We start from the raw sequence: 27,888 nt of genomic DNA on the forward strand, positions 1-27,888 counted from the left end.
GAATACTGGGAAATTCAAAAGTGAGAGAAACGATGTATAATTTAGTACCAGGTCATCTGCTTTTAGAAACTGGATCACCAAGAGCGTTATTGTCAAACAGCAGCTTTTTAAACAATTTAGCTTTTAAACAAGAAAGCATTTTTCTCTTGTATCATTCAACAGAAGTGCTGTACAAACCGCATCACAAATGAATTATGGTAATATTTATCAATATTATTTCCTAAATGTAAAATTGAGGCCATCACATTGAGATGTGATGAGGTGTCAAATTCAACATTGAATTATTCGACAAATGTGTAGCCCAGTTAATCTTACAAGTATCCTTCTTATGTTATGGTGTAGTATAATACTAAAAAAGAAACTAAATTAAGCCCTGACATAACCATAAGAAATGCAAATGGAAATTGGTACTTTCTTCAGAAAGTTTTCAAAACACATAGAACGTTTCATAATTTATCAGATGTAATGTCGATGAACATTGAGCTATTATAGTTATGTTAAGAGTAAAAAAAGAGGTTGTAGTATTACACTAATATTGGCGACTAAAAATAACCTTTAACCCGGATACATACTAATCAGCTGTTAGCTACAAGAAAAAATATCGTAGAAGAAGTAGGGGAAAACAACAAACTCACTGGCTAGTTATTAAGGAAATGCAAAAGAAGACTCAGCAACACATTTTCCGTAAAAGAACAATACAAATTAAATAGTTTGTAAGCCTTCTTAACTAAGGGCTGGATCAGATATTCAAGCGATGTGTGTGCAGTTGTTAATAGCTATGCAGTAAACTAGCTGTCTAGCGAAGCACAGACTAGCTAGCTAGCTCTAGCTAGCTAATAGGAGAAGGAAGACATATCCAAGTCAACAAACATTTTAACACCCTCCGTTCGTCTGGTAAAGATTCCACATTTTAACATTATCAGTTCATTATGACCACTGTATCTGGAATCTATGTTTTTCTTAATATAATATTATGGCATAATAGTGCTAATGTTAATTATACAGTGAAAGGAGTCACGATAATTGTGACCACATGAATCACATGTATGTCATTAGAACTACAGATTATCTAGCTACGATCTATTAATGTGTTCCTTTTTACATATCATTATTTGTTCTTAATTGTACTGCCTGGGCAATGTGATGACAAATAAATACAATGTTATAATACTTATTTTATAACCTATTCATTTTCGTTTTTGCCGTTACTCATTTGGAATGGCAGCCATTCCTAAATGTTCTTTGGTTATATAAAAAAAGAAGAGGGGTTATTAGAAATAATCTGTCATTTTTTTCAAATAACAGCTCCTTCCTGTAATGATGAATGTTTTATTGTTTAGGCAGACAAAATCTTCTGGTCAAGCAAACAGAAGCTATGGGGAATCAACTAGCAGGCATTGCCCCCTCACAGATTTTGTCGGTGGACAGTTATTTCTCCGATATCCACGACCACGAATATGATAAGAGACTTGGCAGCACCCGCTTCTTCAAGGTGGCTCGTGCCAAACACAGGGAAGGCCTGGTGGTGGTGAAGGTGTTCGCCATTCAGGACCCATCCCTGCCCCTTACCAGCTATAAACAGGAGCTGGAAGAGCTGAAAATCAGACTTCACTCCTGTCAAAATTGCCTGCCCTTCCAGAAGGCTTCTCTCACAGAGAAGGCGGCCATTTTATTCCGCCAGTATGTTCGGGACAACCTGTATGACCGCATCAGCACGCGGCCCTTCCTCAATGGCGTAGAGAAGCGCTGGTTGGCCTTCCAGATCCTCACAGCCGTGGACCAGGCTCACAAAGCTGGTGTCCGCCACGGGGACATTAAGACAGAAAATGTGATGGTGACCAGCTGGAACTGGGTCCTGCTCACTGACTTTGCAAGCTTCAAGCCCACGTATTTGCCAGAGGACAACCCGGCTGACTTCAACTACTTTTTCGACACGTCCAGGAGAAGGACGTGCTACATCGCTCCTGAGAGGTTTGTGGATGGGAGCATGTTTGCTACAGAGAGCGACCAGAATACCCCTCTTGTGGACCTTACCAGCAACCACCAGAGGACACGGGGGGAGCTCAAACAGGCCATGGATATCTTTTCTGCAGGTACTTGTCAGACATGTTGGTGTGAGTCAGAGCTGTGGTGTCAAGCTCGAGTCAAAGTAAATGTATGTCAGTCTTATTCTGAGGGAAATTATCCTCATAAATGATTCATACTGTATCAGTAGATGCTTAAATGATTCAAGTTGCTCTAAAACAGTTGTGCTATCAAACAATGATGGGATTTGAATGGATATTATGTCTCAAGTCCCTTGTACTGATGCTTGTTGTTCTTAGGTTGTGTGATTGCAGAACTCTTCACAGAGGGAGTTCCATTATTTGACCTCTCCCAACTATTGGCGTATCGCAAAGGACACTTTCAGACAGAGCATGTTCTCATGAAGATTGAGGACCAAAGCATCCGTGATCTGGTAATAGTCAACCATTTAGTATCTTGAAGTCAAATTGAAAACCATCTGATGTCATTTCTAAGCGACACTGCCTTCGCCTGTTCGTCTGACAGGTAGCCCAGATGGTGCAGCGCAAGCCAGAGTTGCGTCTGACAGCAGACGAGTATCTGAAGCAGCAAAGAGGCAAAGCTTTTCCAGACATCTTCTATACGTTCCTGCAGCCCTACATGGCCCAGTTTGCCAAGGAGACCTTCCAGTCTGCAGACGAACGTGTTCTGGTCATCCGGAAGGATCTGGACAACATCCTCCACAACCTGCGTGGTGGAGGGGGCCCCTCCTCCCCGGAGCAGGCCGAGAAAGCATCTCAGGAGTGGGGCAGCGTTGAGGTGAGCTCCAGGGAGGAGCAGGGCTTGGTGGTGCTGGTGTCAGTGATCACTTCCTGTCTGCAGACGCTGCGCTCCTGCGACTCCAAGCTGGCGGCGCTGGAGCTGGTGCTGCACCTGGCGCCGCGCCTGAGCGTGGAGATCCTTCTTGACCGCATCACGCCCTACCTGCTGCACTTCTGTAACGACGGCGTGCCGCGTGTGCGCGCCCAGGCGGTGCGCACCCTGGCCAAGGTGCTGGCGCTGGTCAAGGAGGTGCCCCGCAATGATGTCAATATCTACCCGGAGTACATCCTGCCGGGCATCGCCCACCTGGCACAGGATGATGCCACCATTGTCAGATTGGCATACGCAGGTGCTTGGGGAGGGAATGGAAACATATAACATAATGACCCACATCAGTACGTTGCTTGCTAGACTGGAAGAGGACTGTAAACCAGTACACAGCATGTTTTGCTTTTCAAAGGAATAGTTAACCTTATTAGCAAGTTCTCCGGCTTTCTCCCTCCCTTTTCACTGTTCATCCTCTCCCGATCTCCAGAGAACATAGCCCACCTAGCAGAGACAGCGTTGCGGTTTCTGGAACTCGTCCAGGAGAACAACCTGAACACAGAGCACGACCTGAGCGGGGAGGACGGAGAGGAAGTCCTTCACCCCAACGAGAACTATGACTCAGGTAGTGTTACGGGTCATAGCCGTTAGGGTTTTCTCCCAAAATAATCAACAGCAGCCATGCAGGCTGTCAACAGTTCCTGTAATAAGATTTCTGTTCCAGCGAGTCTGTTGTTAATTTATACAGATTGTGGGTCTGTTTTTCAGCTGTACGTACATGAAAAACAAACTTTGAGAAAATTGCAGGATGCTCATAAAATTCTGTTGTTTACATTACCAACATCCTATTGGTAGAGTTCCAACATTCTCACCTGTTTACCTCCAATGTATTTTTCTTTTGGAGGGACATTAATGTAATTAATTTCCCCCACGACCTGACCCACCTTCAGAGCTGCAGGCGCTGCACGAGATGGTGCAGCAGAAGGTGGTGACGCTGCTGAGCGACTCGGAGAACATCGTCAAGCAGTCGCTGATGGAGAACGGCATCACGCGGCTCTGTGTGTTCTTCGGCCGGCAGAAGGCCAACGACGTGCTGCTCTCCCACATGATCACCTTCCTCAACGACAAGAACGACTGGCACCTGAGGGGCGCGTTCTTCGACAGCATTGTCGGTCAGGTTCCCTGCTGTGTTGAGGGGCTGGGGGGGGGGTCTGAGGGAGGGACTAAGCACCTGTAGCTGCCTAAAGCTATATTTTGGCACTCAACAACTGTGGGGCAGATGTGTCTGACCAGATGTGTCTGCCCCCCCCCCCCCCCCCCCCCCCCCCCCCCTTCTCATGTCCAGGCGTGGCAGCCTACGTGGGCTGGCAGAGCTCGTCCATCCTGAAGCCCCTCCTCCAGCAGGGCCTGAGTGACGCCGAGGAGTTTGTCATCTACAAGGCCCTCAACGCCCTCACCTGCATGTGCCAGCTGGGCCTGCTGCAGAAGCCTCACATCTACGAGTTTGTCAGCGACATCGGTGAGAGTCCCCGGAATCATATCGGACAGGGTGGATGTAACTGCCGTTGACGTGATCGTTTGGATGATCTGCACTGCCTTTACGTTCCCCCTCATCCACTGAACCTGGGAATAAACTGCTCCCCCACCCCCAGCTCCGTTCCTGTGCCACCCCAACTTGTGGATCCGCTACGGAGCCGTGGGCTTCATCACCGTGGTGGCCCAGCACCTCAACATCGCTGATGTGTACTGCAAGCTGATGCCCCACCTCAACCCCTTCGTCACCCAGCCCATCATCCAGGTGCTGAACTGACCCTTAGTCCACCCACAGAACGTCCTGTTTGATCCTTGTGTCGTTAGCCTGCCTCGAAGCCAGTCTGGTCAGTGTCTGTCCTGTGTTCCCCTTCAGATTGATAAGGAGATAGTCCTGCTGAGTGTGCTGAAGGAGCCGGTGAGTCGCTCCATCTTTGACTACTCTCTGCGCTCCAAAGATATCTCCAGCCTCTTCCGCCACCTGCTGCTGAGGCAGAAGAAGCGCAGCGGCTCCATCCCAGAATGCCCCATCCCAGACGACCCGGCCATCGCCCAGCTGCTCAAGAAGCTGCTCTCACAGGTAAAGGGTTTCACTCGGAAACCAAGGTCATGTAAATAAAGGGCAAAATACGGGGTGTATCGATTATTCATTTAGCGGGAACTGGAATGGACGGTTTGTACGAAATGTACGTTTCAAAATCATCACTGAGGAAATCTTCAAATGACTAACGCTGATTGGCTAGAAATGAGCAGTTTGTGGAGACGACATGGTTACTCGTGTCCTGTCCTGACACCCTGCAGGGGATGACTGAGGCGGAGGAGGACAAGCTGCTGGCTCTCAAAGATTTTATGCTCAAGTCAAACAAGGCTAAGGCCAACATGTCGGACCAGGGCCACCTGGGTGAGGTCGTCCAGAGCGGGGTGATCGACCTGGGGACTCTGGGCATCACTGGACGCCAGGTGGACCTGGTCAAACCCAAACAGGAGGCCGAGGACAAAAGAGGTAGGCCGCACGATGTAGACAACCTCAACACATCTTAAATCTAACCCAGCACACCACATTGTTATTGAGACATAAAATAAGATTCATTTTTTTATCATTGATCGTTTTCTTTGTTTACAGACTACATCACCTCAGCATCTGGTATTACTGTGGTTCTGAATGATGAGCATGTTTGATGTGGAAATAACACCAAATAATGACGAGTCCTTTCACACTGTTCCCTAATGTTGAGTTTGTCTTGCAGCTGGTTTGTTACAGTCGCATGGGAGTGTCATTCGAGAGTGTTGGACTGCTGGTGACTGTTTTAACTCTCCCCTCTAAATAGTCTGGCTGTAGATGCACTGGCCGTAGTATGGATGACCTAGAAGCATTCTGAATGCTGACTTTGCATCATCTTTAGTTATAGTGGGGATAATTTATTTTTGAAAGATAAAATATATATATATATATGATGTAGATTTGCTGGGAGTTTCATGTGAATTCAGACTCAAACTTACAAAGGGCCAGCTGCCATAGAATCCAGCACCATAAAACCATTACCTTATGTCTTCATTTCAGAACATTTTCATGTTCTGGAAGACAGTTGGCTAGTTCACAACCCCCTCAATCTTTAGCTCTCCATCAGTGTCGTCGTAGTTTTTAGTTTGTTAGAAACATATGTTTCCTTTCAAGCTCCATTCAGATTTCCCTCAGACTCAGTTAATTAGACCCAAGACTTAGTACTAACCACTAAACCGGTTTTGAGGGAAAACCTATCCTATTACTCTTAATTAAAAAAATAAAATAATCCTTTTGTCTCTTCTGTCAGCCCGGAAACACACCAAGCAGGACTCCAACATGAACGAAGAGTGGAAGAGCATGTTTGGCTCTCAGGAGCCCGCCTCACCACAGCCCGCCACGGTAACCACGGCCTGTCGAACTTTAGGATGCGTGTCATTGAAACCTTAGGAATTCGTTTCCTGTTTTGGAGACTTGATGTCTGATTTAGATTAGTCTACATTCCTCTTTTGACCCGTGTACTACTCTTCGCTGGCAGCTGTGTGGTGGCAGTGTGGAGCTTTTCTTTCCTCAGTCCTGGCTTGTTGGATCAGTCATTTATCTTGGCCATGTAGGTTGAAACTGATATCTGTGTTCCCATATGGTCCTTGGACCCAGCTGCATTCCCACACATTTCTACTGGTGTGATAGCCCTGAACCCAAAGAACCATTCATCTTTCATTTCAAAGACCCATTTAGCATTCATACTAGTTGGTCCCTTTGATACGTTTTCACACGCTTAAAGCTGCAATAGGTAACATGATAAAATACATTCAAATATGAAACATTGTCCCCAATTCTTGTCAGAAATTCTGCGCTTTCCTTCAGCTCAATTTTGACTGTTGCTTCCCAAAATAAACTGAGGAAGGCATGCCTCGCTGTAGGCAATTGGCTTGAAAGTAGCCAGCTGCTTAAAAATGAGTCATTGCTATTGCACTGGCACTGAGCTATTAGGGTTGCAAAAAAACTCTCAGAAGGTCTCATTAGCTTACAAAACAAGTTTATAGGAGGAAAATGCTTTTTTTTTCTTTCACTTAAATAAACATACCTATTGTAGCTTTTTAAAGGAGTCAATCCATCTCTCTGACAGGTGCCTGAAGGGACAGCGGCTCAGAGCAGGAAGAGTCCAGCGCCCCCTAGTATTGCGGTGGCACAGTCTGTGGCCGGCAGCTCCACCTACCAGCGCAGGTTGAACACCTGCAAGGCGGAGCTGCAGCAGCTGGTGCAGCAGAAGAGGGAGCAGTGTAGCGCCGAGCGCATGGCCAAGAAGATGATGGAGAGCGCAGAGTGGGAGAGCAGGCCTCCGCCTCCGGGTAAAATAGTCTAAAAATACGTTCTCCAGACTAGGTGTCAGGTTATACCCCATCACACATTCACAGTATCCTGCAAAGCTTTAGTTAATAATTTCGGCAGATTTCTTTTCGTAAGTGGATTTATTTTCAAACCTAGTTTAGAACAAAATTAGGTTGAAAGATATATATATATTTTTTTGTTAATCTAAAATGTTCCTCATTCAGGCTGGCACCCTAAAGGGCTCCTGGTGGCTCACCTCCACGAGCACAAGGCTGCCGTGAACCGTATCCGTGTGTCTGACGAGCACTGCATCTTCGCCACCGCCTCCAATGACGGCACAGTGAAGGTGTGGGACAGCCAGAAGATGGAGGGCAAGACCACCACCACACGGTACTCCACACCACGTCAGCCATATGGAACTCATAGTCCACAGCTTCTTTCAGAACGACAATCATGACAGCCTGTGTTAAGGGTTAGTCTCAGTGTCAGGTCAAGGTCACAGATGGTGTGGTTTCCCCCTCAGGTCTGTTTTGACTTATTCTCGCCTCGGGGGAAACGTGAAGACACTCACCTTCTGTCAGGGCTCTCACTACCTGGCTGTCGCCTCCGACAACGGCTCCATCCAGCTGCTAACCATCGAAGCTAACAAGCCCCCCAAATCACCCAAAGTTCAACCCTTTCAGTCAAGGTAATGATGAAACTATTTCATTTGGGGTGGGTGAGGTCACATGGTAAATGAGCTTGCCTGTTCCATGATGCATGTATGTCTCACACACACTCTCTCGCTGTATTTTCCCTCCTACACACACACGTTGCCCCGACAGGCTCCTGGACCAGAAGGAGGACGGCTCTGTTGTGGACGTCCACCATTTTAACTCCGGCGCTCAGTCAGTGCTAGCTTATGCCACTGTGAACGGCTCTCTGGTTGGCTGGGACCTCCGCTCCAATACCAGTGCTTGGACCCTCCATCACGATCTGCGTCTGGGCCTCATCACCTCCTTCACTGTGGACATGCATCAGTGCTGGCTCTGTCTTGGTGTGTGTGTGTATATGTGTGTATATATATGGAACAAAGATATATTTTGAAAGTATCTCATTCTTGTCTTTTTGTTTACTCTGTCATCTCATCCAGGCACCAGCAATGGCACTATGGCCTGCTGGGATATGCGATTCCAGCTGCCCATCTCAAACCACTCCCATCCAGCCCGAGCACGAATCAGAAGGCTGCTCATGCACCCCGTCTACCAGTCATCTGTCATCGCAGGTAAAGATCTTCCTTTTTTGTTAAGTAGTCGGTACAAGTAGTACGAGGGAGTCAGGTGGCTGAGCGGTTAGGGAGTCGGGCTCGTAATCTGAAGGTTTCCGGTTCGATTCCTGGCTGTGCAAAATGACGTTGTGTCCTTGGGCAAGGCACTTCACCCTACTTGCCTCGGGGGGAATGTCCCTGTACTTACACTTAAGTCGCTCTGGATAGGAGCGACTTAATGCTAAATGACTAAATGTAAATGTAAGTACAACATGAGTAATTCTCCTAGATCATTTTGTTTAATTCTATTACTTTTTTACCTTTTTTACCAGCGGTGCAAGGCAACAATGAAGTGTCTATGTGGGACATGGAGACTGGGGACAGGAAGTTCACTTTGTGGGCCAGTTCTGCCCCCCCCCTCTCTGAGATGCAGGTGTGTGCATGTGCGTGGGTGTGTGTACGCGAAAGAGACAGTGAGCAAGATACGGTTGGTGATTTGTGAAGGGAGTGTCTTGTCTAGACATCCACATTCCATTGGCTTGGATGAATCATCCCTGTTTCACCCTTATCCACACTCTTCCAGTGTCTCACTCCCCTTCTCTCCATCTCCCCGTCTGTAGCCCTCTCCACACAGTGTCCATGGCATCTACTGCAGCCCTGCAGATGGAAACCCCCTCCTCCTCACCGCTGGCTCAGACATGAGAATCAGGTAGGTGGACAATGAGCAAATACTGGTGTGTTCCTCTAGGTCGCCTTTTCCCAATCGCCCTCAGGGGTACCGAGGACCAGGATTGAGAGGCTGCTCTAGGTCGTTTTATACTGGTGTGACCGTGTTCCTCTAGGTTCTGGGACCTGGCATACCCAGAGAGGTCCTACATCGTAGCGGGAGGGGCTAACGACTCGCTGCACTGCCCCTCAGTCCTCTACAACCGCAAGATCATCGAAGGAACCGAAGTTGTTCAGGTACTGGGGAAACTGTCTGTGGAACACGAACATCCGTAGTGTAGCTACTGTGTGTGAATGGTGTAGCGTGTGAGTGCGTAGCAGTCCCCCCCGAGACTGACAGTCGTGTCCATCCAATAAGGAGATCCACAGCAAGCAGAAGAGCGGGGCCACGGAGGACGCTCCCCGCCGCGGGCCCGGCTCCCTCCCCGTCGGCCATCATGACATCATCACGGACATCGCCACCTTCCAGACCACCCAGGGCTTCATTGTCACCTCCTCCAGGGATGGCATCGTCAAGGTCTGGAAGTGAAGTTCTGCTGGGCTGCAGGCTGCATACTCTTTCCAACCTCAGGATCATAAACACATGCTCAATTACTATAATTTCTATACCACCCCACCAACTTATTGTTAGCTTTTGTATATAATATATATTTTAAATTTAACTAATTAATATAAAACAACCCCTATTGGAATTGGAATGAACAAGTGATCATAATGTCATCAGTGTTTGTTATTGTTGATGCTGTCATGAAAATCATGCATTGCCTCTTAATGTGTCATGCAAAACATTAAATGTTTTATGTTGAGCACAGCTGCCCAAAATGTGTTAATAAAAACACTGTTGAAATGTGTCTGTGGTATATATATATTTTTTAGAGGACTTGGTCAGTAGAATTAACACTACGTAACAAATCATGTGGTAGAGTACGGAAACTAGAATGGGAACGTTTTTTAAATGTAAAATCAGTATATCGGGGGTTAAGCATGAACAATGTTGTGTCAAACGATTCATGCCATGGACCAGCTTTAAATCTTAGCATCACCGAAGAAAAATGTTTGTTTATATACTGCAGCTTTTTATTAATCGTTCACAAGAAACATAAGCACAGCCTGCAGATGTTTACAGCCAGCAGGATAGACGTGCCCTGCCCAGTGTCAACATAGCAGTATGTGAAGGATGACTGAAAGATGACTTTCAGTAAGATATGTAAACCATAAAAGGCAGGGAATCTATGTGTTGAATGTAAACACAAACTTCCGTGTCATTGTGTTCTTTGCTAGAAATGTTTTCTAAATGTTATTATTATTAATGTTATGGTGCTGTGGTAAAAAAAAAAAAAAACACTTGAATTTCTCTTGACTAGGATGTTAACATTATTAAGCCCACCAGATGTCATGTTAAGCAACATGACATCTGGTGGGCTTAATAATGCTTATGTTTCTTGTGGACTCAGAGCAAAGCCTTTTGAGATGTACCGACAAAAAACACGTTCTGCAAACACATTTTTGTCATTGCCATTAAACAAGGCTTCTAGTGACAGGGTTTAAAGATGACTACAGATACACAGAGTCTGGGTTTATCAATAGCACATTGTTTATTGTACAACTGATGTATCATCTGAGTTCCAGGAAGATATTGTGTGAACATTTGCAGCTATGTTTGATATAAGGGGCTGCCTCTTGGGCTTGATTGCTTGAGGTCAAATATTTGGAGTAAATATTCCTATAGCAAGCAGCTGCTTAGCCAACACTCGGAGGGGTAAGATTTAACAGACAGGCACTTGTCAAAATGTATATCCTTAACAAAATGTATAAAAAATATACGATTTTAGAAAGGGCCTATGGGTACATATTCAGTGAGAGATCTTGGACAAACCAGAGGAAAGTTTTTGTCTAGTGTGAAGTCTTCACCCAGGGCTGGTTCTGTGGAGCATCATCCTAGTGCTTCCTCCGGAGACACAGGCCCTCACACTCCTCCTGCGTATCGAAGCGGTTGCCGTTTCCTCCACAGCCGCTGAACCAGAAGCGAGAACACTCACTCTGCTGTGTGTCAAAGTACCATTTAACAGTATAGTTCCCACAGGTGCCGACATCCTGGCTGAGGAAACACGAGTCTGTTGGCAGTCATTTACAGAAGAGAGAGAGAGAGCAGAGTGAGGGATGTTTAGTGTTTTTGTTCAAACATTATGCAAAGTATTATTATTGTTTAACTGCCTTGTTAAATACATTTGAAATGAAAGAGTTCAGTCCTTACTCTTGTCCAGCACATCAGACTCCTCTTTCAGTAGCATGGATGTGGGATCTGGAACAGAACAAGTTTTACGAAGCTTCAAACAATATGCATGTAAAACAGATTGTAATAAAATAGGTAAACAAAACCAAATGATTACAAATATTAAGACAGATACATAAATAGTTTAGATAAATTATAAACGTTAAGTGTGTGTTTTGTATTTAGGATCAGATACATCTGTGTATAGAGATGTCAAAGTGTTTTATTTATCAAGTGCACAGTGTAACACAAGGTAATTCTGATTGTGGCTAAGCTTGTGTTCTCAGCCCTGATAAGAACCACGCATTCCCTCTTAACACCTACTATATGGTGTTGATATTTGACTGGAGGACACGTAACTTACTGTGGGAGTTGCAGGCCTGGAAACATTCACTTTCCGTACTAAAGCGATTGTCATTGCCATGGCAACCGCCATACCAGAACGGTGAGCATGCATGGATGGCTTTATTAAAGTACCAATGCTGGACGTAGTCCCTGCAATGGGAGCCCCTGTCCACATCCAACAGACAGTGTACTGAAAGCAGAACAGGCAGGTTTACTACTAGAGTACCTAAAGCAGTCCTTCAGGCGGTCATGCAACAGGCAGTGCAAGGGCCTACTCATGCAATATCTGAAAAGTGGAGGACAAAAGACATGCCTTCAGCAATGCGGTACCTGATAACTCTGTTGTAACACAGAGGACTAGGACTACCATCCAGTTACTGCTATTCCAATTCAAGTTCACTTTGATGGACTAAAATAGGGAGTCAGGTGGCTGAGCGGTGAGGGAGTCGGACTAGTAATCCGAAGGTTGCCAGTTCGATTCCCGGTCATGCCAACTGACGTTGTGTCCTTGGGCAAGGCACTTCACCCTACTTGCCTCGGGGGAATGTCCCTGTACTTACTGTAAGTCGCTCTGGATAAGAGCGTCTGCTAAATGTAAATGTAAATGTAAAATGGTGGTCTGAACCACAAACTGTGGGAATCACACCATTGAGCTTTGGTCGTGAGGACAGTTCTTCTCCATCCCCCCTGGAATGGCTCTCCAAGATTTCCACCTGAGTTGTTTCTGGTTTAGACAGGTAGTCATACTGACTCTGGACCTCCACTTCCTCCTCCAGCTCCTCCTCCACCTCTGGTTCGCTGAGGAACAGCGAGTAAAGATTCCAATGTGCAGGTGTCAGTGGGGTTTGCTGTCCAACTAGATAAACACTCTGTACGTCATGTGGATTTGAGTATAATGGGAGTTGCCTACCTGTATACAAATATAGTCTGCCCCTGCCCCTGTCCCTCAAGCTGTGCACACTTCTGTCTCAGAGACGGAGGAGGGTAGGTGTTCATGCCTCCTACAAATGAGAAGAAAAGGACATGTCCGAAGCTAAAATGCGCGCATTGAAGTCCACAGACCACCGAACACTTCTCAACCAGACGTCACACCTATGAAAAGCTATACAAGTTCATCACTTGTATGTAAGTTGTAAGTGGATATGAGTCGAGTAGGTAGGGTCATGCTTTCGTACCGTTGAGCACGGCCAGGAAGGCTCTGAAGAAGCGCTGGGCGTATTCCTGGTCATCCTCCCTGAGCTGGCCCAGATGAAGCAGGTGTTGCTCCAGGGGGGTGCTGGCCAGCTGCTCCACCTCCGTGCGGTTGTAATAGCTGCCCACCGTGACCACAAACAGCGCCACTCCCTGACACTTGGCCTGCTCGGAAACGTAGTGCAGCTTGGCCCGATCCCGGTCAAGCGTCTTGTCCCCTACTATGGCCAGGACCACCCTCCTGGTCCGGGGACGGGGGGCCTTGAGCAGCACCTCCCTGAGGGTGAACTCCAGGGTCTGGCCAAGGGCCAGGGACCCTCCCTGCTGTCGAAGTCCTTGGAGAACGTGTTGCTTCATGGCTCTGTGGTCCTTGTACTTCTGGAAGCCAAACTCCAGCTTGGCGGCCTGAGCAGCGCCCTGCTGGACGAGGGCCACCCTGGCCTGCTGATTCCCCTGGCCGGGCTGGGGGCTCACTGCCAGCTGCTCCACCACCCTGCCCAGCAGCTGCTGCATGCCAGAGAACTGGTCCGCCTGGACCTCCCTGGAGCTGTCCACCAGCAGGGCCAAGTCCACATCCACCTGCTGGATCAGAGGGGCCTTCGTGATGTAGGAGCAGGTGCTTTGTACGGTCCTACAGGGGTCTGGGGAAAAAGAGGAACACACTCTGCATCACACTGTGGAAACGTCTTGGTAAGTCCTCAACAGTAGTTGAAACAGTGAGGGGCTGAGGTAAGATTAGCTGATGGAAGTCAGGTGAGAGGAATGGTAGAAGATGTTCTACCATAGCAGATGACACATTCCATGATATTCTTCAGCCCCTCCTCCAGGTTCTGGTCGTCCCGCAGCACCACCAGGGTGGAGCGCCGTGTTTCATCAGCCTGTTTGCCCAACACAACAACAAAAGCACTTAAAGATATTGTTCCATTTCACTGTGAGCTGCTACTGGGTAACATCAGCTTTATTAGCTCAATTCAGTGTCTCCATTTATTACCTTAAAAGCCTGGAGAACATTTGGTGAACTCTTAAGCGTGATGACCGCTGGGATGATGTTCAGGCCATTAAACTCCATTGTTGCAGTAACGATGGCAGAGGAGTCTTGGGAAGGTCCGTTGGAGAAGAAGATGGCTACTTTCCTTATCCTCATCCCCTTCCGAGTGCGTTTGAAGACGTTGTGTGCCACGTAGCGCATGGCGGCGCCCAGGTTGCGTTTGTTGGCCGTCTGGACCAGCGGGATGCCCTGCACCGCCTCCAGCAGCTGGCTCTTGCGCCGGTAGTCCTGGAAACGGATCAGGTACTCTGTGTAGGCGCTGTAGGCTACCACGGCAACACGAGCACCAGTCGGACAGTTGCTCTCAGCGATGTTGATGTTGTTCAAGAGGGAGACGAGAGCGGAGCGCATTCTCTCGAAGGCGGGAAGTTCAACGTCGTCAGACATGTCCAGGGCAAACACCAGCTCTGTGGGGTAGGCTGGGCACCCCGAACAACCTGATAAGAAGGGAGGGAAAGAGGGAGGGAGAAAGAGTTAAGAAGGAAGAGAGTTTGGGAGTTTTTTCGCTGTCATTTGTTATTAGATGTGTAGGGGTGTATGGGAGAGAAATACAAGTGACACATACCTTGGGAGCACGCTGTTCAGAGAAGAGATCAAATAAAAATGTATTTAGAGACAGACAAGGCCCTTCTGTCAATGACAAACATCTTTACTTCTTCCTCTAATACATCACTAGTTCTACTTACCACAGTTGTCACGAATGTAGGTAATCAGCTGGCATTCCTGGAAAAACAAAACTCAACTGAATCTCTCAAAAGTAAATGTTCAGAGTATTCTGACATTTATTTATGATATATTACTATTTCTATTGAACACACAGGAATATACTTACATCGGGTCTCTCACCAGGAGACCCTCTAGGACCCTGTGAAGAGAACATAGATAACACAATGTCATAAAAGGAAAATATAAAATGTACAAAAACATAATATATAAGTATACATTTATCAATATCTAAATATAAACGGAACAACAAAAAACATGAATGTGGATTTCTGCTTAGATCCCTGTTTTCATGGACCCCCATCTTCATGAAGCAGATGACCGGCGGCACACTAACCCTGTGTCCCGCTAGTCCTGGGTCTCCGGGCTGTCCTGTTTCTCCTGTTCCGCCAGCGTTCCCCTGGAGACCAGACAGTCAGATATTATCTACACATCATTCATGTATGGCAGGCTCTGTGGGACAAACTGTGCTGCTTATTTGAGTGTGAATATTAAACACTGATGTATGTGTATGCATGTGTATATGTAAAATTAACAACAGAACTATACAACTACACGTCTGTCTAACTGTGTCTTTAAGACATTTACAATGTATTAGTAATTACATTGTATTAATTTAGTATTCTATATGCTTTTTACAAATGTGCAAAGTGCAGAAAAAGATCAATGATTAAAAGTGCACAGTTCTAACAGTATTTAGGTGGATTCAAGGAACTCAAGGAACTGTCTATATTTACTAGCCACTGCATTTACAAGACACTTTTGGTGCCTTTTAGCCAACTAAATAAGTAGTTTGTGTGTTTGTGTGTGTGAGTGACACCCACCCCCCTGCCATGGTTGCCTTTGGGTCCTGGTCCTCCTGGTGGTCCAGTAAAACCACCTTCACCCTGAAACCACAAAGAACAAACAGAAGACATGTCAGCTGAAAGGTATTCCAGCTCCATTTCTTCACACCTGCTTTTGCTTCAGAACCGGTGTGAGAAACCAAGGAGTTACTGACCTGCAGCCCGGGGTAGCCAGGGAAACCAGGTTCACCCTAGGAAGTAAACACAGTCCACTCTTTGTGATCATCCTCAATCATGGTCTGTCTTTATCATAGTCTGTCTTAATGAATGTGATCCAAACCAACAAAGACACACAGGTCTCCAGGTGAAAGACAGTATCTTACCTTCAGACCCTTGTGTCCTGATGGACCGTAACCATCTTTTCCATCCAGACCCTGGTGTAAAGCAGACAGGTCACATGACCCACACATGTAAACACACCTAGACAAACACAAACATAACACACCCACCCCCTACACACGCACAGACACACACACACTGACCGGCATCCCTCTGGGACCCAGAGGTCCTGTGTCGCCCTTCACTCCAAGGTCTCCTGGCTCACCCTGCATGGATGTAAAACAAACTTTTAATGATAAGGTATTACATTGTGAGTGTGGCTTTCATACAAACTACATTAAATAGTAGCTAAATGAGGCAGGATTACGAACAGAAGGAAGACTACAGAGAGAAGGAGGACTACAGAGAGAAGAAGAACTGCTGACAGAAGAAGTCTCCAACCTTTCTTCCATTTCGACCTGGACGTCCAACTGATCCTTTCCTGCCCCCTATGCCAGGTGTACCCTGGAACACAGGATAGGTTAGGTTAAGAGTTAACACCAACCCACTCGGACAGTGTCTGCCTCATTGAGTGGTACTTAGGAGATGGTAGGTTGTGAACAGAACCCACCTGTGATCCAGGAAGTCCTGTGGTACCTTCGGGTCCGTTCTCACCTTGTTCTCCTCTTACACCCTGAGCAGATAAGGGATATGGGAGAATTTTTTAACTGCTAATGTCTTGACAGTTTCCTGGCAATCCTCCTAATTTATCTAGATTAATCTTAGATTAAGATTAAGATTAAGGTGGGGTTGCATGCATGAGAAATCAAACCTATCTCTTTGTCAAGCCACATCCTTGCTGAGGTACCTACCTCTGATCCAGAAGGACCCTGGTCTCCAGAGAGTCCAGCAGCACCTGGAGATCCATTTAGTCCCTGGAAGACAACAAACACACAAACATAATGTGCGTGTGATGCAAATGGAACTGATTATGCACACGCACCTGTCCACAACGTTGCGATCTCAGCCTCACACACACATGGATTTTGATAGCACCGTATATATTTATGCGAGTGTACCTTGACTCCAGGTGGACCTCTCCTACCCTGTGGGCCCTGTAAGAGGAATCAACACACAGTGCTGTTAACAATGCAGGCTGTTCTACCCACTAATGTTTGTTGCTGTCTGGGACCTGAGCCTGTAGCTGGGTATGTAGCACAAGTTCAATCCAAAGATCTCACAGGGTTTCCATCGATTCCATCCCCTCCCGGAACCCCATCCTCTCCTGCATCTCCCTGCATGGCAGAACAAAACAAAACATGTTTTATGTGTGTGTGTGTGTGTGTGTATCTGTACTGACTGGCAAGTACACATTTACACATGCATCCCAAAGTCATCATCATTGTGCATTCTTTACCGGCAAGCCTGAGTGTCCGGACTGGCCTGGCGGTCCACGCTCTGTGTTGCTGCTTCCAGGCTCCCCCTAAAACCACACAAAAATAGAAGATAAAACAATGAAGCCCTCTCTTCCGTGACTCTTCTGCTTCTAAAGAAATGAAGAACAGCGGGTCTGTGTGAGCATCCAATGCCAGTAATAACATTTGCTGACATCCCTGTTGAGGTCCCTCACATTTGACATGTTACAGTTGCAGCATGAATTCGTAGTATCCCTTCTTCAACTCTGCAACTAGAGAGGAGGAACACATAGCTGCATATTTTCTACTGAAATAAATATTAAGCTTGTGATAAGGGATGACATTTGCAGAAGGAATGCGTTCCCCGAAATGCACCACAAGCTGTCAGTAACCCCATACTTATCAGTGGGAGGACTGAGACTGAGACATAAGGACTGAAACTAAAAACCGCATATCGACAGTTTGTCAACATTATTTGTTTTTCATATGAGTTGTGCGTTGGTCTTTTGTAGGTTCTTTTCTACTTACAGGATCTCCTCTCAGCCCATGCTGGCCCTTGATCCCTGGCTCTCCCCTAATGCCCCTGGAACCCTACAGAGGAGAAGCAGACAGGAAGCACCAGTTGGACATTGACACAAGTTGAGATAAAGGGAAGCATAACATGTACATAAGGTACAATTTCATTAATCAACTAGGAATGTTTTCAAAAGGGGTACATTCAAGATTAAATAAGAGAGTCACATGCATGAAATGAAGAGTAAAAGTGTGGTAAAAAAGTGTGTAAAATGGTAGAACGGTTTGATAGAAAAGGAAATGACAATTACCGGGTTGCCAAAGTCTCCTCTCTCCCCAGGGCCTCCAGCCAATCCTGTCACACCCTGCAAACACGCACCAGAACAGTCTCAGGAAACTAAAAACGTGTCAATCAAGCATTGATATGTGATCATTTGATCCCTCTCAATCAAACAAAAAGTGCTCAGTAGCCTGAAATCTATGTGTCCTCATGAACTACATGCTGAACAGAGGAAGGCTACCTGTTCTCCATTAATGCCATCCAGCCCATGCTCTCCGTCATCCCCCTGTCAGATTCACAAGAACAATCCAAAAGCAACACAGAAATATATGAACTACAGAACACAGACATGTTTCTTGAAGAGCCGGAATTTTGTTTTTGATGTTGCTTGTCAGAAGACCAGCTCACTCACCTTGTTGCCCCTGTGACCTTGGTAGCCCTGTCAATGAGACAGCCATGTATGAGATACCTGCTTACAACTGGTCTCTACTGACTTTGCGTGTGACTAGTGCAGAACAAGACGTGTCTAACTTACCTTTTGGCCTCGAGTACCAGGACAACCCTGCAGACCTTGAGGTCCAGTTGGACCTGGTGGTCCTCTCTCACCCTGGGGAAAAACACACCAGATAATCCTAGGTCAAAGGTCACCAGCCTGTGGTGGTGAGGTTTGGTGTTGTCGGTCAGTAAGACATTCTTGTTTTTTTGTACGCTTTTTCAATACTAAAACCAACTCAAGCAATGGTCCAATCAAGCAGTGTCCTTAGTTTTCTTTAAATAAACACTTACAATCCCTCCCTCCTCCCCAGGGAAGCCTGGGTGGCCCTTCAGCCCTGGAAGACCCTAATGAGGAGAGATGAAGACCAGAATAACATGAGCTCATCAGGTTGTGACAAACATAACAGGCATCATCAACTGCAGTCATTTTTGATCAGAACCAGAACTTTCCTGTGACCTCCAGGGGATTCTTAATGACTAACCGGTTCAGTCTTCAGTTTGACATCCTTGAGTTGTATACATTAGGTGAAGTAAAGTTGTGCCACATTTCCTTACACCTAATGTATATTTGACTACATTTTCAATCAATCTCATAATTTTACTTAACTTCTGTCATTATATATATTTACTCTTTTTACTCACCTTTTCCCCAGGTGAACCCGGTAAACCACGGATCCCCTCGTGACCGGAGCACTTACACGCCACGTTGCAGCACTCTCTCTCAGCTACTGTGTCCTTGGCAGATATAGACATATGGATCGTGTGTCAATGCTGTTCTATTCTATTTGTCTGCATATCTAATCTCCTACGTTCTAGAAGCCTACATCTTTGGTTGACCATTTTCTTGCCAGACAAGTCAAGACAAGAACCAGGCTCAGCAAAAACATCAAGGCTTATTTAGCTTGACACCCTGACATTCAACATTCCTAAATTTTCATTTGTGAACAAAGCAATCTCTCAGCGTAACACCTAGAGAAGGCAATCAGATCGATCACAACTAAACTAAGTATGCTCCAGGACTAGGAGTAATCCCTCAGGTAGAGATGTCTAGGAATATCCTAGAAAACAGGCATGAGTTACTTACTATTTGTTGGTGCATGGTACTGCCCACACTCTGCATGCCAATATTGAGAGGCTGCTTGTAGCCAAACCCTCTCCCAAACTCCACCATCTGGAGGTGCTGGGCATTCTGGACCCCCTCTAAGGCCACAGTCAGTAGAGCCTGGACACCTGCCCCAGAGGAGGGGTGGAAGACAAGTCTCTTTACTGAGCCAAAGGTTCGGCATGAAGTATATACTAGATAGTACAGTAACTGAGTAAAAATATGATGCTTCCTTACCAGAACGACGCAACTGTTCTGACTCTCTCTCCATGTCCTCAACGTTTTCATCAAGTCCATCAGAAAAGACTACAAGCACCTGATGGGCAGGTTAGGTCGGAGAATATGATCAGTTATCAGGCTAGGTTTGGCAGAACTGGATGGGACTAAGTATTAACAATGAAGAACAATCTCAAGCATGCACTAAGAGGTGAAAAGGGTGACAAATATGCAAGTCTGGGAGTATGCAAAAACTGTACAACAGCTTTGCAGTTTAGTGTCCCACCTTCACGCCAGCTTTAGACTGTTTATGGAACTTTTCCTTGAAAGAGGCCAACAGAGCACGATTAAAGTGAATGGTCTGGGGTATCTGCAGGGCCTTGATCTTCTTTATCACATCCTCATTGTACGGCTCAAAGGAGAAGTCATGCAGAAGTTGTCCATCATCAGCCACCACCCGGTACCCAATGTTGACCGTGACCCTGTCCGTCCTGACGCAGCACAGGCCCTTCAGCTTGGACATGTAGAGGACTATCTCCTGGAGATAGCTCTGCAGCTTGGACTGGCCTTCCATGAGCAGCATCGACCCGCTCCTGCGAGAAATATCGAAGCCAACGGCGACATCTATAATGCAACCTGGAGGAAGAAGACATGCAATCCATTTGAGCTGCCTTTCTCTCAAAATTGATTGGTAATGGTTCGAGAAAATGCACAGATAATAGTAGAGAAAGAGAGAGAAATAAAAGGATATATTTCTCCTTCTCCACTGGGAGTCAGGTGGCTGAGTGGTTAGGGATTCAGGCTAGTAATCAGAAGGTTGCTGGTTCGATTCCCGGCCGAATGAAGTTGTGTCCTTGGGCAAGGCACTTCACCCAACTTGCCTCGGGGGAATGTCCCTGTACTTACTGTAAGTCACTGTGGATAAGAGCGTCTGCTAAATGACTAAATGTAAATATTTCCTTATTGGAATTTGGTTTTACCTGTCTCTTCTTTGCGTTCGTCACATATAGAGTCCACCACCTTGGTCTTGATCTTGGCCAGAGAGGAAAAGTCCTGCACAGTGAAAACCCTGTCAACAGATCCTGCAATCTGCTGCAGCTCTAGAATATTAACCCTCCCGATACCAATGACGAACAACTCTATATTCAAATCCCTAAGGAATTTTGCTTCTGCAACCACATCATCTCTAGAGTCTCCGTCCGTGATCACCACCAGGTTCTGGGAGACCCCTGACTGGATACGACTTCCTGCTGCTGCTTCAAAGAAACTTTTGGTGAAATTAAGGGCCTTTCCAATAAAAGTTCCTTCAGCAAGTTGTTCAATAGCTTCGATGCGGTCTCTTATGCCTTCTATAGTGTAGAACTCATTGAGGTAGAACTCCTTTTTAGGATTCGAGCTGAACTGGGCAACTCCTGCTCTAATGTAGTCTTTGCTGATATTGAAACTAGAGATGAGATCTCTTGTGAAGTTTTTCACAAGTGAGAATTCTTTTTTCTGGATGCTGTCTGAGCCGTCTATTAAAACGACCAAGTCAGCCTGCGTCTTCTTACACACTGGGAGAACAGAGAAAGATATGTTAAATATCTACAATTGTAGAAAAACACAATCTTATAGAATGATCTATTCGTTTGCACCCAATACTTTTTTATCAAGTTCAACAACCAAAAACCCCAAAAGATACCTCATTCAAGAAAACAAACGTAAAAACATATATTGTAAGCTTATACATTACCTGGTTTCGTAGTGTTGCAGAGGACCTGAGAGATATTGGAGTACAGTGATTCGAGAGCCTTGAAGTCGTTCACATAAAAGATCTTGGATTGGTCTTTGCCAGTCATGGTCTCCAGTTCCGTCATGCTGGCTCCCTCCACTCCGATGCCAAACACCTCGACCCCGTTGTCCCTCAGAGCCTTCGATGGCACTTCTAGATTATCACGGTGCGGAGCTTCGCCGTCTGTGATCACCATCAAAATCTGCGTCACGTCTTTTCTGCCGCCGTGCGCGGCACCAAAGTACTGCAGGGAATAATCCAGAGCCTTGGCTGTGAATGTATCTCCGCTCGATGTCTTCAGCTTCCAAATCTGCGAGTAAATCTGTCTTTTTGAGTAGTGCGTACTGAGGCTGAATGCATTCTCAGGATTGGTGGAGTACATGATGACACCAAATCGTGTCTGCTTCTCCCCGACAGTGGTTTGGTTGATCATGGACACCATGAAGGTCTGCATACTGCGGAACTTGCTTGGGGTGACGCTGGAGGAGCGGTCCACTAAGAAGATAATATCTGCAACTTCTGTTTTCTTACACTCTGGATTGTAAGAGAAGAGAGAGTGGAGACTCTTAATACCCCAAATTACAGTTTTTTTTTGTTTTTGATGCATTCCTCTCCTAATCATTATGTCACATAACTCACCTTTTTCTGGATCACAGATGGACAACGCTAGTTGCCTCTCCAAGGCTCTGAGCCCATCGAAGTCTGCCACAGAGTAGACCCTCTCTTGTGTTCCACTGATTTCCAAAAGCTGCTTTGTGTTGGCATTGTCAACTCCAATGGCAAAGATCAACACCCCCTTCTCCCTGAGAGCTTTAGCAGGCACCGACACCTCATCCTGGGCTTCACCATCCGTCACAACCAATAGAAACCTTTTTTTGTTCGGGCGACCCCCATTTGAGGGGTCAAAGTACTGTGAGATTTCAGAAATCGATTTTCCTGTCAGCGTGCCTCCCCCCATCTGCTGCATGGAGTCTATGGCCTTCTCTATACTAGGTTTGTCATACAGTTTGTTCAGAGGGAACTCCAACTTTGAATTGCTGCTGAACTGCGTCACGCCAACGTGCACTTTGTCTGGACCGACAACAGACCGCCTCACCAAGGATTTCATGAATTCTTTCATTTTCAGGAAGTCCTGTGGGATTATGCTGGTTGAGCTGTCTATCATGAAGAGCAGGTCAGCTGCTGCACCTTTACACGCTATGGAGAGAGAACAGAAGTGTGAATCATGTTTAATACAGCTCATCTTGCAATCAACCATGTGGCTAATTTTGCAATTGATCCTTAGCTCTATAAAACGTAATATACTTCCTGTCTGATGATACAAACAGTAAACGCTTTTCTACAGACAGGGTCACGTACTGTCCTCGGCGCAGATATCTGTGATGATCTCGTCCTTGATTGACTTCAGAGCATCAAAGTTGTTGACAAAGAACTTCCTCTCAGGTGAACCTGCAATCTCCAGCAGCTCAGTCTGGTTGGCTTCTTTCACCCCAATGGCGTAGATTTGAATCTTCTCGTTCCTCAGAAGCTGTGCTGGTTCCTTCACCTTGTCTGCAGACTTCCCATCTGTGATAACAATAAGGTACTCTGGGACTTTGGCTCCCCGTGTGACTTCTGCTTCTTTGAAGAACGTGTTCATAAAACTCAAAGCCAGACCAGTATTAGTTCCACCTCCCCTTTGGATAATACGCTCAGCTGCAGCCTCTAATGTTTTGCCGTCTTTGTAGGTTGTCAAATCAAATTCCAGTTCAGGGTTGTCTGAATACTTGACCACACCTACTCGGACATGCTGCGGGCCGATGCGCAATGTGTGTACAAACTCAATGATGAATTTTTTCATGTCCTGGAAGTCTTGTGGGGTGATGCTTCCGGAATGGTCAATCAGGAAGAAGATGTCAGCCTCCTCTGTCTGCTTACAGCCTGAATAAGGAACAAAAGTGTGTCAATTTGCTGGATTTTATTTTTTGTTGATCTGAGGCAAAATAATACCAATAATAAACTGAAATTTCAATTAACAGGTTTGAGTTAATAAAACTAATGCAAATCCCTAGCCGTGATTTCACCTGTCTAAAAACATTTGCTGTAGTGTTATCTCACAAATAAGTTGAACTCTGCTAACCTGTTTTGATGCTGTATTTCCTGGCACTGACAGAGACTGCTGAGCGGAGAATGTTGTAGCAAAGGCTCTTCCTCAGGGTCCTCTCCAGGCTCCCCAGCTTGGCAAAGCTGTCCACGTTGAACATGTGAGATTTAGGAGGATGTGAAGCTATCGCCAACAGCTCTTCGATGTTGGCATTTTTTACTCCCACGGCATAGACGGTGACGCCAGCTCTGCGAAGGGCGGTAGCTGCAGGGCTCACTTTGTCCTGAGACTCGCCATCAGTTATGACCACAGCCACCTGCTGGATACCAAAACCACGCCTGCTTCCCTTATCCTTAACAAAAACATTCTCTTTGGCAAACTTCAGAGCAGCACCCGTGAGGGTACCACCCCCACGCTGGGGGAGGATCTTGATAAACTCCAGAATTTCATCCTTATTGTCAAAAGAGTTGAGGTAGACGTGGGCAGTAGCCTTGTCACTGTAGAGGACAATGCCCACCCTCACTTGATTCAAACCCACGTCCAAGCCTTTCACAATCTTGTGCAGGAAGCTACGAATCAGACTGAAGTCTTCCGGTGAAATGCTACCAGACTCATCAACAATGAAAACGATATCTGCAAATTTGGCTTCCGTGCAATCTATAGCAAACAAACAAACAAACAAACAATCAATCAGTAAGTGTCTCAGTCATGAATAAGCTTTAATCTCTTTCTTTATGTTTTCAATACCAAGCACCATTAGTTTATTTAATAGTAAACAAATTAATTTAAAAAATCATTCATCAAAACTATTTTAAAACCCAACATGCGCGTCTCAACTTGCTGTTAAAGTATAACTAAACTCACACATTTCCACTTAGTCTCACCCCTTCATATTCTTAAAAATACTGAAAAGTGGAGTGGAGTTTCTTTCATTAAAATGCTTGTTGGGATTTTCTCAGATGCTTGAAATAATACAAGACAATTATCACACACAACCCCTTAAAAAGGAACTTGCACGTCACAAATGTCTTGAATGTTTTTTTATCACTAGTGGGAAAAAACCCTGGATTTACCACCAAATAATAAAAACATCACCTTTGCAAAGATTTGAAGGAATCAAGATCAGGATTGGGGAGAACCAATGCGTGACCATGAGGTCAGACAAAAAAATAGGTTTTGTAGTTAAGTTATGCTTTAGACCCTCACCTGCACTCATTACGATCTCCTCCTCCGTCTCCAAGAGATTCCTCAGAGTAGGTACAATGTTGGTGTCCTGGGACATATACACATGTTGTGCTAAGGACTTCAACTCTGTGACTGATTTTGGATCAGTAGCAACAGCCACCACAGACACCCCTTCAGCTCTGACCAGACGTGACGCTCCAATCACTGGGTCATTCGAAAGCCCCCCTGTCAACACAACAAGAAACTGACGATAGCCTTGGTTGGCGCGGCCCCCGGCTGCTTTGTTAAAGAACTGTGTTCTGGCAAAATCCAACGCGCTTCCCAGATTACGAGGCCCGTTCGGGCGAACCCGGAATCGACGCAGTGCATTTACTGTCTGCTCCTTGGTTTGATGGGCGTTCAGAAGGAACTCTACTTTGGTTGTTTGACCAAACTGTGCCAGACCAATGCGATGCTGTTCTGCGCTCACTTCCATGTTCCCCAGTTTCATCAGTAGATTTCTGACCTGCTGAAAGTCTTTCTGTGCCATGTTGCTATCCACAAGAAAGAAAATGTCCGCAAACTTTGGGACCAGAGCTGATTAAAAGAAAGGAATAGAAGAAGATAAGTCATTATAGGGTGTCATCATCATAATATCATACATTCGTAAAAATTAGTTTCTGTTTTCAACTAGCTTGTGAAATCTTTTTACGGTTTTATGAGCAATAGAAATATTGCTCACATGACTGTATTTATGTAGACATAACACACAAACAGAGGTGCTTTCCCTCACCCTGCCTCTGGGTTTCCATGGAGATGCACACTGTCTTCAGCATCTCTTCTGACCTCTTCTGAAGCTGCTGGTAGCTTCCAATGCTGTGAAGGAACCACCCGTACGGCTTGTTAGCAATGGCCTTCAGCCTATCTGTGTTGGCTGCCCCTACCCCAATGGTGAACACAATGACCCCCTCTCTCCTGAGAACCCGAGCGGGTTCCGCCACATCATCAGATGAATTCCCGTCGGTTATCACCACAGCAATCTGTGGCACACCCTGCTGGGAGCGGCTCCCGGCGGTCTTGGTGAAGTAATTGGTCTGGAGGAAGGTGAGAGCTTTGCCGATGGCTTTGCCTGAAGAGGTGCCTCTCGGCCGGTAGGCGAGATTGTCTATTTTCTCCAGCAGGGATCTCTTATCTACGAGATCTCCCAGCAGGAACTCCTGATGGGGCTCGTCTTCGGTGTACAGCACCAGTCCTACACGGACCTGTTGTTCGCCGATCTCCAGACCTTCTACAAAGGTGCGAAGAAACCCACGGAGCTCCTGGAAGTTGGGGTCACCGATGCTGAAGGAACCGTCCACGAGGAAGACAATGTCGGCTTTGGTGGCTTTGCGACACTCTGGAAACACAGAAGAAGACAGGTTTTTAGCATCATACAGTACCATTCAAAAGTTTGGACACATTTTCCCATGAAAATGTGTCCAAACTTTTGACTGGTACTGTAAATGTGGCTGTTTGTAAGTTTGTAAGAGGATAAGCTGATCTACAAGAGCAATGTATAGTATAGTACAAGAAAGTCCCTCGCATTAGGGGGTCAGTGAAGCCACAGTGCTGGCGTAGCGATCTGTAGTGATCATAGTGGTGTTGTAATCCATTACCCTGGGCCACCTGGGTCAGCTGTCGTTTGGCCTCCTCAACAGTGGTACACAGCACCTGGACGATACTCTGGGAGATTTCCTGCAGCGCGGCGAAATCGGACACACTATACACATGCTGTTCATGGGGCTCAGTGGCAATCTCCCTCAGCTGCTTCTCGTCTGCGTCTTTGATTCCGATAGCATACAACGTGATCCCCTGCCTCTTCAGAGCGACGGCTTGCGGCTCCACATTGTCCTGCGATTGGCCGTCAGTGATCACCACGGCTATCTGAGGCACATTATTGGCGATCCTACTCCCAGCTTGGTCTACAAAGTGGTTCTGAAGCATGAAGTCCAAACCCAGCCCGGTTTTGGTTCCACCGCCCCTGTATGGCAGTTTGCTGATGTACTGGAGAACATCCTGTTGGGTCTGGTAGGAGTTGAGGAGGAACTCTGTGTGCGGCGTTGTGCTGTACTGGACCAGGCCAATGCGAACATGATCAGGCCCCACCTCAAAGCTGTTGACCAGCGTGTAGAGGAACTGGCGGATCTGCTCAAAGTTTTCTGTTCCTATGCTCCATGAGCCATCAACCAGGAAGACAATGTCAGCCACCGCCTCCTGTGTGCAGACTGCGAGGACAACAAAGAGCATCAGCCAAGAAAGATCCCATTTTCCTGTTGAAACTTATTTCATTTTTTGATTTTTCATTCCCTAAACGCACAGTTTGAAAGAAATACAATGGTTCGGAATCCTCTGATTCAAAACAAGTATCATGAGCTGCTGAACGGCTATTTAATTATAGGATTGAGTCTACACCAGAGTACCACAGACTAAACACAAATCCATTCTCACCTCTTTTTTGCGCACCACTGACCAGAATACATCCAGCTGTGATGACGAGGGCCAGCAGACCCCTTCTCCACTCCATGATGGACCCTTCACTAGTCACTTTCCCTAAGGAAACTAGAGAACAGTTGTTACATACATCAAAGTCATGGTTGACAATGTCATTTAACATATCAAATCGTAACATGGCAAAGGGCACTGAGAAACTAATTGCAAATAAAAATAACTAGCCGAAGGGAGGATAAGCACTCTAGAAGCCACAATGTCTTTTGCGTAACACAGCCCAACCAAATTTATTATGTGGTGGATTCACAATGTGTGGACTTACACAACTTCAATTGTTGTTTTGACTTATACAGAAAAAATCAGACATCCAATGCCTTGAATTGATATCTCTATCCGTCTCTTTGCGAGACATAATTTAGCAACGATGTGCATGATGTGGTAAAGCGGCATTTCCCATCTGGTTTTTATCTTTAG

The 27,888-nt window shown here is 46.1% G+C and overlaps 2 protein-coding genes across 3 annotated transcripts; one reads left to right on the plus strand and one right to left on the minus strand.

The window, feature by feature from the left end:
* The first annotated feature begins 609 nt into the window (after positions 1-609).
* On the plus strand, positions 610-10,051 carry pik3r4 (phosphoinositide-3-kinase, regulatory subunit 4). Of its 2 annotated transcripts, XM_067238318.1 has the most exons (21): positions 610-894; positions 1,341-2,093; positions 2,325-2,458; positions 2,551-3,175; positions 3,362-3,496; positions 3,822-4,043; positions 4,217-4,390; positions 4,524-4,669; positions 4,778-4,981; positions 5,203-5,404; positions 5,525-5,545; positions 6,213-6,304; positions 7,032-7,254; positions 7,459-7,624; positions 7,758-7,922; positions 8,059-8,270; positions 8,367-8,498; positions 8,813-8,913; positions 9,101-9,189; positions 9,323-9,443; positions 9,565-10,051. In XM_067238318.1, exons 2-21 carry the CDS (start codon positions 1,376-1,378, stop codon positions 9,733-9,735), a joined length of 4,053 nt encoding a protein of 1,350 aa, XP_067094419.1. In that variant the 5' UTR covers positions 610-894; positions 1,341-1,375; the 3' UTR covers positions 9,736-10,051. The 2 variants fall into 2 exon arrangements, with proteins under 2 accessions (XP_067094419.1, XP_067094420.1); XM_067238319.1 differs by lacking the exon at positions 5,525-5,545.
* Positions 10,052-10,786: 735 nt separating this feature from the next.
* Positions 10,787-27,508, minus strand: LOC136944937 (collagen alpha-6(VI) chain-like). The gene is given in 41 exon segments (XM_067238895.1): positions 10,787-11,320; positions 11,461-11,508; positions 11,843-12,013; positions 12,470-12,621; positions 12,734-12,824; positions 12,999-13,655; positions 13,796-13,892; positions 14,006-14,499; positions 14,628-14,639; positions 14,749-14,785; positions 14,895-14,927; positions 15,123-15,185; positions 15,610-15,672; positions 15,786-15,821; positions 15,954-16,004; positions 16,113-16,175; positions 16,351-16,413; positions 16,520-16,582; positions 16,761-16,823; positions 16,968-17,003; positions 17,130-17,183; positions 17,306-17,371; positions 17,832-17,894; positions 18,128-18,181; positions 18,338-18,382; positions 18,509-18,535; positions 18,632-18,703; positions 18,883-18,936; positions 19,234-19,326; positions 19,676-19,821; positions 19,931-20,009; positions 20,196-20,553; positions 20,889-21,462; positions 21,642-22,214; positions 22,320-22,877; positions 23,040-23,600; positions 23,800-24,420; positions 24,970-25,524; positions 25,721-26,358; positions 26,360-27,191; positions 27,415-27,508. Coding segments are annotated over 41 exon segments (8,568 nt in total). The 5' UTR covers positions 27,491-27,508; the 3' UTR covers positions 10,787-11,144.
* Between the last annotated feature and the right edge of the window lie 380 nt (positions 27,509-27,888).

The sequence above is a fragment of the Osmerus mordax genome, chromosome 6 (assembly GCF_038355195.1).
Source record: "Osmerus mordax isolate fOsmMor3 chromosome 6, fOsmMor3.pri, whole genome shotgun sequence".
Taxonomy (NCBI): domain Eukaryota; kingdom Metazoa; phylum Chordata; class Actinopteri; order Osmeriformes; family Osmeridae; genus Osmerus; species Osmerus mordax.